At 48.6% G+C, this 9,326-nt stretch overlaps 3 protein-coding genes across 3 annotated transcripts; 1 reads left to right on the forward strand and 2 right to left on the reverse strand.

Moving 5' to 3' along the window:
- Window positions 1-132: 132 nt before the first annotated feature.
- Window positions 133-3,573, forward strand: H257_14440 (hypothetical protein). Its single transcript, XM_009842253.1, has 7 exons — window positions 133-1,029; window positions 1,784-1,974; window positions 2,203-2,426; window positions 2,495-2,791; window positions 2,875-3,000; window positions 3,053-3,245; window positions 3,398-3,573. Exons 1-7 carry the CDS (start codon window positions 144-146, stop codon window positions 3,521-3,523), a joined length of 2,043 nt encoding a protein of 680 aa, XP_009840555.1. The 5' UTR covers window positions 133-143; the 3' UTR covers window positions 3,524-3,573.
- A 109-nt stretch (window positions 3,574-3,682) lies between these two features.
- H257_14441 (hypothetical protein) lies at window positions 3,683-4,453 on the reverse strand. The gene has a single exon (XM_009842254.1). It carries the CDS (start codon window positions 4,410-4,412, stop codon window positions 3,858-3,860), a length of 555 nt encoding a protein of 184 aa, XP_009840556.1. The 5' UTR covers window positions 4,413-4,453; the 3' UTR covers window positions 3,683-3,857.
- A 643-nt stretch (window positions 4,454-5,096) lies between these two features.
- Window positions 5,097-5,731, reverse strand: H257_14442 (hypothetical protein; the record flags this gene model as incomplete). The annotated part of the gene is made up of 1 exon (XM_009842255.1): window positions 5,097-5,731. A coding segment is annotated over one exon (569 nt), but the record flags the coding sequence as incomplete, so codon positions are not given.
- Window positions 5,732-9,326: the final 3,595 nt, after the last annotated feature.

The following is a 9,326-nucleotide window of genomic DNA, read 5'->3' on the forward strand; positions in this document are numbered from 1 at the left end:
ACCTAAGTGCTTCAGAATAGGACAGCAATGCAACGTGAGTGGCGACTATAATATATAGATGAATCATCTATTCCTGTACTTTCTAAATCTCCGGATAGTTCGGGCATCCGGATAATATTTCACTTTCCTGGCACCGTCGCAACATGGACCAAATCCTTCAAGGAGTGCTTCTAAGCGACAAGTCTGACGATGAGAAGAAGCTATGCATTGACCACATCTTGTCGTGCTCGTTGTCTCGAGAGCAACATCTGAGCATCAGTGGTATCTGCTGGTCCTTGTGGCCGGAAGGCTCGACGCCAGCGCTGGCTTGTGTGCTCGTGCATGCGTTGGGTCAACTGCCGAACCAGTTCATCGTGTGTGCTCGAAGGTACCTGAACAACCCCGCCACATCAGAAGACGACGCTTGCTTTCGCTGGATGCAGATGGAAACGCGGCACGCGGAGTGGATTCCTGTGATCAAGGTGCTGTTCTTGTTCCTGTCCATGCGGCCAGCACAAACGTTAGGTCGTGTCGTGGCGGTGTTCCAGCATTGTCCGTGCGTCCCGTTCTCGTCCTTTCTCGTGGTCAAAGATCTGTACTTGAACACGGAAAAGCTCGCCAACATCCTCATCAAGTGCGGTCGGCTGCCCATGGTGGGGCACACATGCGCTTGGCTCAAGCAAGTCCTGCTGCTGCTGGTCCATGGCGAGCAATGGCCCGTGCTGCTCACCGGCGGCAACGACGTCATTCTCAGCGTTGCTGAGCAACTTCAAAGCGCCGACACCGTGCACGGCAGCCTCGTCGTGCTGGAAACGATCTTCCTCGGCTTCCAAGAGAACGCCGACGTGTTCTTGGCGTTTTTCCCTCACTTTTACGACCGTGTGGCGCCGTGGGTCACTACTCCGCCCTCGGCCTTGCCACACAGTACATTAGTGTACCTGCATGAGTTCCTCCAGGGGCTGCTCTTCGCCTTCCCCGGTCATCCGTTCGTTCAAGCCAAGCTCCGCCACCTTTGCACGTTGCTTCCTCCACTCTCAACCTTCGACGTTGGTACTGTCCAATAATTTCTATACATCCATGGATCATAGTGTACAATTGATATATATATATATATATATATGTATTGTCCTCTTACCCCAAAGTTGGACTTGTGTGCTGATTCGCTTAAGCTATCGATCGATTCTTCTTTGTACAGAACTTTGTATGTAAAAAGGTGTGGTGATTGTTATTACACTATTTGAATTCACACACTAATTCGACGTTGATGATGGTTTCCTGCAATCTGATTGGCTCCATTCTTCTACCGGTTCTTGTGTGTACATTTCGTTATGTCGATTCATTCTCCATGTCGCTCGAATATAGAATCGACTTAAGACTATACCAAGTCATCTACACGACTTGCACCGATTTCCCGATACAGCGCATGTATGTGTATATATATATTATATATATATATATATATATCCATTGGTATCGTTTCTGCGACGATGTTGTTGCTGTATTTTCATCAGGGCAATACGACGTGTGTAGAGTTTAGAGCGAATTTTCAATATTGTCGATTTGATATACAAATGTGGGGGTGCAATCGAATCGCGCCGACCAAACTGATCCACAATCGATCTGATTGGTTGAATTTCATTGAGACGGTTTTGATTGGCTAATAAGTTTTTTTAGCTCATCTGAAGTAGCCAATCAATTCGATTTAAATTCCACCCAGAAACCACGCCACAATGAAAATTCACTCGAAAGCACAATATATCTTCATTGTTTTTCCATTGTGCCAAGTGTTTGAGGGTGGTTGTAGAGGCTTTTGTCGAAGACCTACGCTGGACAAACTGCAAACAAGGCCACGAGTCTCCGTTTGCAACTATCGACAGCCAAATTTCCCCGTCAGACTACTCGCCGAGCGCGACCCGTCGCCATGCCGACGATATTCCAGGCTTTGTAGGCCTGCGGAACGTTGGCAACACTTGTTACATGAACTCTGTGCTTCAGGTACAAGGCTCTCTCTCGACCTTGTCTGTGGAGTGTGCACTTTGAAGCTAGGGATTGTGTTTTTTGTACCCAAAATTTGGTTGAACTCGATGTTGATTTGGTCGAAGAGTGGTTTTGATTGGCTACTTGATTCGTGTTGTCGGTTTTGATTGGTCGATATATCGATATTGTCTGCCAATCGGATGCTCGGAGCACCCCACTCGAATCGACTTGACAATAACACTGTAGGGACTGTATCACACACTTGCCGTGCGATCGCTTGCCGTGGCCAGCTTGACCACAACCTCGACCAAACTCAAACGAAGACTCGGCGCTGACACCACCACGACGACTAGTACTAGTACTACTAGTAGTAATCGTAGTAGTAGCTCAGTGGCGACCGAATTTTTCCATTTGGTGCGGCAAATGCACGCTCAAGGCAGTGGTTGTGTGGACGTGAAGCACGTGACTCGGTACGTCAAGGGACATGCGACACGGTCCACGTCGTGGCATGCGATGACGTTGTGTTGACATGTCGCAGGTTTCGCGCGACGTTGGCCGCTGAGTTTCAAACCAGCCGACAACAAGATGCATCCGAGTTTTTGCATTATGTGTGGGACCACGTCACAGCACGTCGTGACCCCGCCCCAGCGTGGAAGGACTCGGTGTTCACTGGCAAGTATGCGCGACACATCACGTGCAGCCGATGTCACGCAGTGTCGACGACTACGGAGGAGTTCTTGGACATCCCCGTGCCAGTGCCGACGGCGGCGGCGATCGGCCCGCCGCTGCCGCTGCTGACGTTGCTTCGCGCCCAGTTTGCCACCGAATCCTTGACGTACGCGATGCATCCTGAACAAGATGACGTGATCATTGCGATCCTCCATCATATCTAGATGACGTAATCATCGTACTTGGTAGAGGCGCAAATGCCTACTTTTGTGATGGGTGCCACGACCGCGTGGACGCAACGAAACGAACGGTGGTCGCCGATGCCCCGTCTCATTTATTGGTCACGATGAGTCGATTCCAGTACAACCTCCAACGGTAACATGATGACGTTATCCACATGGGATCACGTCATGCATGTCATGGTTAGAGGCGTGCGAGAAAAGGTGTGCACCCCCGTCGCGTGCACGACCTCGCTCCACCTTCCCGTCCACAACAACGTCGACGTTGGCCTCCCCTCCAACCTCGGCGGTGATCACGTCACGTACGATCTGTACGCCGCCACCATCCACGCCGGCAGCCGCGCCGACCATGGCCATTATTACACGTTTGCTCGGCACGAGGTACGCACGAGCTGTCTGAGATACTGTGCGCATCGTGTGGCCTTATTTGAAATCTCGTTTGCATACAGTATGTAAATTGTCGTTGTGAACCGTACAGGAATTGATTCGTGTGCGACAATGTTTTGTGTGAATATGCGATGACGTGACTGCAGGAACGTTGGGTGCTGCTGAACGACAGCCGCGTGACGAGTGTGGACGAAGGCCTGGTCCACCACACGTTGATGCAGTCCACGACTGATACCCCGTACATCCTCTGGTATCGACGCCGAAACGCATGAACCATTGGTACATGGAACAATTGATGCCCCATATATATATATATATATATGGCCCTCTAGGCTACTTTACAAGCCCACCGAGTTGGCAAACTATTAGTATAGCTTGTAGCTTGGATAGAGCTCCCTAAGTCAATGCGCCTTATAAGCATAAGTTGGTTGTGCTATTTGAAGGGTACACTACGGACCTTCGAAGTGTAGGTAGTAAGTAAATGCACTTCAGATTATGCTAGCAAAGGGCGACAGCAACTCCAAACACTAGTATCGAGTTGATAATCATGTCGTGGCTGGTAGTATTCCACGATCCACAGTCAGGGGTCGTACGCATGTTGCATGCTTATTCGTAGCGGCCTCGACGAGACATGAAATCGTACATGGCCATCGTGCTGAGCAGCAGCACCACGCACGTCCCTTGACCGTAGATGCGCGTGTGCATGATCTTCTGAGAGAATTGGATGTTGTTGTTACGGCTTTGGTGCAGGTAGATGGCGCCCACGAGCGGGGTCGCCGTCATGGCGAGGGTGCGGAACGGGTAGTCGAGCAAGTAGTTTGCGAAATGGTGGTGCAGCGGCAACGAGTGAGACTTGCCTGCGGTGGCGGGGGACGACGGCGACGCGGTGTTGTTCTTGGCTTGCAGGTCGTTGATATACTCGTCGGGGTTGCGGCTACCGCGGAGCAAATCGCGCTCGGCCACAATGATAAACGTGGCCATGCCGGCGGACGCGACCAACCCGACCTTGCCGCTCACCCCCAATCGGTTGCGGAAGAAGGGCCACGTGTAGTGGGCCAGCGTCGCGCCTGCACCGGCGACGACGGTGGCGACAGCACCTGCTTGCAGGCCCAACGTTGCCGAGTTGGACGTGATGATGTCGCGGGTTGCAGCCGTGGACATGTTGATGTCAGAATGTCGATGTGAACGTTGTGGACGTCCGAAACATCCGGAAAATGACTGGTTCGTGACGTCAGTATCCGGATAATCCGCCAAAAAAAACGAACCGAAGTTGTACGAATTACGAAACCATGACGTGGCAGTGACAGATCAAGCAACCAAAAGGCACTTTTGGCGGTTGCAAAGACACTCACTACACATGAATTTCAAAGTCAAATGTTGGGGGGTTCAACCAAAAACAATGAGGTGTGGTAAGTCTCCTGCAAGGAGTAGTTTGCCGCGAGTAAAATTCCATGGCCAACTACAGTACCGATGTAGTACCAACCAGCTAATACTGTACTAATAGTAGAGTTCAGGTAGTGAATCTGCGTCGATCCATTCTGCAACACTAGTACCTGTCATGGTATCGACAAGACATAACACTCGAACGATGGAGGTCTATGGGTACCGTCCCCGGGTTGGGACTGTTAACCGACAGCTTTACGATGGGACAGAGAAATGAGCTCATTATATTGGTGTTAAGGAGTACGAATGACTAGTTTGTTAGTAGGCAGAAAACAACTGGAAGTACAGTGCCAGAAAACTTTACAATACTTCAAACTATGGATTTTGACTTTTGAGATGAAGTGACCTTCCACTGTGTGCACCACTGGCTTAGTGCATTGTATGGGCTGAATAACCTCGCAATATGGAAATATGGAGCGATGCATTACAGTACTAGTATACAGTTGGTTGAAATTAGTGTACGATGAGTTATTCGAAGCGACCTCGTCGAGACATGTAATCGTAGAAGGCCATCGTGCTCAGGAGCAGGACTACGCACGAACCTTGGCCGTAAATGCGTGTGTGCATGATCTTCTGGGAGAATTGGATGTTCGCGTTGTGGCTCTGATGCAAATAGATCGCCCCCACCAGAGGGGTCGCCGTGACAGCGAGGGTACGGAATGGGTAGTCGAGCACGTAGTTTGCGGCTTGCTGGTGCAGTGGCAGCTTGTCGTGATGGGCCGTCACGGTATCCGCAGTGGCATTGTTCTTGGCTTGGAGCTCACTGAGGTATTCGTCGGGGTTGCGACTACCCCGGAGCAAGTCGCGTTCCGCGGCAATGCTAAATGCGGCTAAGCCGGCCGACGCAACCAGCCCCACCTTGCCACTTACACCCAGACGGGTGCGGAAGAACGTCGAGTTGTAGTGGGCGAGAGTCGCGCCAGCAGCAGCAACAGCGGTGGCGACGGCGCCTGCTTGAAAGCCCAGCATCGTGGAGTTGCTGGTGATGATGTCGCGTGTGGCCGTGGACGACATTGTGTTGATGGGCGTGGAGAAATGGAGAATGAACAATTTGGAGAAAGGGTAATAAATCTATTGAACCGGATGATACATCCGGAAAGACATTCGTCGAATTCCAGGAGAGGTGACACCAGATTTTTTTCCACTGCCGTTTCAGTTATTGACAACGTCATTCAGCGCTTCTGTCGCCGAACAAAGCACTACAACAAAGCAGGTGTCTGGAGCAGAACGTGCACGTAGAGACTAGTGGTAAAATGATACTACAATTTTGGATGAACGCATGCGAATTTGAACCTGCGATCGCAAAACATGTCTTCCGTCCCAAACTTTATGCCCAATGAAATGTCTGCATTTCGGGATGGATGTGGGTCGACTTACGTATTCCAAGGGGTATTTATTGTATAACGTTATCAAGCTGCTCAGAAGTGTTGGCCTCAGTGACAACACCACGAACTACATACAGTACCGGTATGCCACCACTCCCTGAGGAGTACCAGATAAGACACTTTTCTTTTGCTTGCCTCGCAATTGCAACCTTTTGGAAGTGGATGTCAACTATATGTATATTATGACGAAAATAAGATTAGTTCACAACGTCCAGCGAAATGACGATTCCGACACACGCGACCAGTTCACAAATGCCACTGTGTGGTTTTGCTTCACCCAACAATATACAGTAACTTTACTGTTGTTACTGTAGTTCACGCTTTAAGTACATGTAGTTGAGGGTTGCTATCATGAATTCATATACGCCCAACTTAGCGAGAATTTGTGATTCAACTTTCGTACATACTGAACCTCCAGCCCCAAGCATTGCTGGTTGCCTAACATTTGAAGAGATTCAAAAGGCCTTGCGTCGACAAGTTCAAAAGTCCTACCTTGTGAACTCAACTTCGTGTCAGTAGAACATAAAACATGCACATTTGATCATGTCTAATGTGGCCACGTTTGCTTTGTCTTTTGTAGAGATGTGAGGACGTGATCGAGCCACATCGTAAGTTACACTCATTTGCTCCCTCAACACAACTACCGAATGCTTCGTCTTCCAACTGCCAACTACTACTGCGTACTAGTATGCTACAAGTCCAGGAAACTCCTACACAACATGGAGGCTGCACGACACATCCTCATGCTATTATTGTCCTTGGACTTTTGTGCTGATTCGATGCATCGATTCTTTGTACTGATTTTTGTACGTAAAGATTGTCCGGTGTCACACAAATTCGATGTTGAATTATTCGAAGAGTGGATTTGATTGGCTACTTGATTCGTGTTCTGGGTTTGGATTGGTCGATATATCGATTGTCTGTCGATTTGGTGCTGCTCATCTGATTGAGCACCCTACTCCAATTTCGAATCGACTTGACAATACAGTACCACGTAGTGTTATATTGGTACTTTGGGGGGTTGTGAAGGTAAGAGTCGAAGCGCGTAGAATTCGGAGATCACAGTCAATCGAGAACAATCCGCGCCAAGACATCTGATTGGCTAATAATATCCACTTCGCCCAGATAGGTTTGCCGTACCCGAGGCTATAAATGTCGGCGCCTTGCGAGTTCTCGGCGGTCATGTCGACTTTGCGCTGACGGCTTCACTTGTCGGGTGCCGAAATCCTTTGAAAATATGATATATATATATATATATATATATATAACCCTCGACTATACTATACTTTTGATGAATGTACAACTAAAACATCGATACAAATATAGATATTCAAATGATAAAAGTTTTTAAAATTATTTTAGAGGTCACTAGACAAGGAACCATGATATGCCGTCAAATTCACACTTTTCTGAATATATATATTTCTTCAGCAATACATATATCACAAGAATAGATACATTGCTGAATATTCAGAGACTTATCAAGCCTTCAATAGAATAATCATAAAAATTATCAAGTCTTATATATTATTAGAACACAACACACTTGTTGCAGATCGTATAGACGCTAGAGGAATCGTACCGCAAGTTTGGCGTTCCACGAGTCGTCGACCAAAATGTTGGCGCTACAAACAAATATATCATGACCAACACGTCCAACGTCAAATCAAAAAAAAGGTATATATTGTGAATTCGCTATAAACTTCCAAATATTCGCGTGGTTTGTCTAATCACGCGAATTTGGCGACGCAATCCCGTAACTTCCCCCTGGTGGAATACTACCGCAACGTCGTCGCCACACCCACGTCTTGGCTTTGAATCACCAACTTGGACATTTCCCTCGTAGACAGATGTAGGGGCAATATAGAGTGGCTCAAATGAAGCCTCGACGCTAGTCACGAAGGTTTGAACGGCCTGCAATGACAGACATCGTAGGGCAAACTCTTCGTCGTTCGTGTTCGTTGCCATCAAGAGGAGTTCGTCGTAATCCTCGAAGTTCTTAAACGTGGCCAACAACTTGTCACATCGTCCTGGGATTCGTTGGATCGCTCATGCTATCACCCACGGCATTCGACAAGTGGTGGAATGGATGGCCGTGCATTGTCCTCTTGCTTCTGGAGAGGCAACACTATGTTGCGGCTGCACTGGCCAAGAGCTTGGTAATACGATGGGATGGGAATTGTACCAACGCCACGAAGGCGTCAACGTCCAGATCCGCAAGTTCTACGACGCAATTCAAGTTGGAGACGCTGCTTTGGTATGTTGCCAATTGGCCGCCGAGCCAGCCTTGATTCGATCCAAACTGGACCTTGACATTTCTGCAGCCATGACGAGCTCGGTATCCCCCAACCCCATCGCGCTCGTCGAAGCCCTTCGCCAACACGTGAAAAACCATGACCTTCAACCGGCACAAGTGTTTTTGCATGCTTGTGAAAACGGAGGGGAAGTGGAGACGGTAGTATATCTCTGGGAATGGGTCAATTTTACCACAACCTCCCGACAATCCGTAGTGTCGAAGGGATTCTACGGGGCGATTCAAAGTCAGAACCTGCCAGTGGTGAGGTTTGTGCTGACCGTCGCTCCACAATTGTCAACTACTATGGACGCCGAACAGCTTGCTTTGGCTGCCATGGAGATTGATAACGAGGACTTTGTGCTTGCACTGCTGAAGCTACCACAGATGACCGAGTTCTATAAAACGATGAACTCGCAGGGGTACGGGCAGCGTAGAAATTGGTTCAAGGACTCTTGTTTTGTGAACGACGCTGATTTCGACGAGGTCCATTCTGTTAAAGCAGATTTTTGCATTTCCCCAAATTCCTCAACTCTAGACCACACCTCAGCACCCCTAGAACCCACCACACACCGCCACACCATCACACATCCACACACGCTTTTCGTACACCCACACGCATCGGCATCAGAATCAACCCTAGAACGCGGCTCGTCACCCCTCAGACAAGCTTCATTGGAGTGTCGCACTCAAGGTGTTGTGAGTGAAAAAAAAGGGAATCCAGTGAGTTGATTCTGACACAAGCCATGTCTAGTTTATGACGACACACGTTGCAGTGGGTGCAAATGACATCAGGACAAACGACTGAGACGATTCACAAACGCAGCTTCCGTCGAAAACTCACTGTGTCGTTGTCAGTTTAAGTAAATAATTCAAACCAAACGGGAGCAAAAGAATACTAGTAGCCAATTATATCCAACAAAACAACTCAAAAAAAAAAATATAAAATATGCC

The sequence above is a fragment of the Aphanomyces astaci genome (assembly GCF_000520075.1).
Source record: "Aphanomyces astaci strain APO3 unplaced genomic scaffold supercont1.57, whole genome shotgun sequence".
Lineage (NCBI taxonomy): Eukaryota > Oomycota > Saprolegniomycetes > Saprolegniales > Verrucalvaceae > Aphanomyces > Aphanomyces astaci.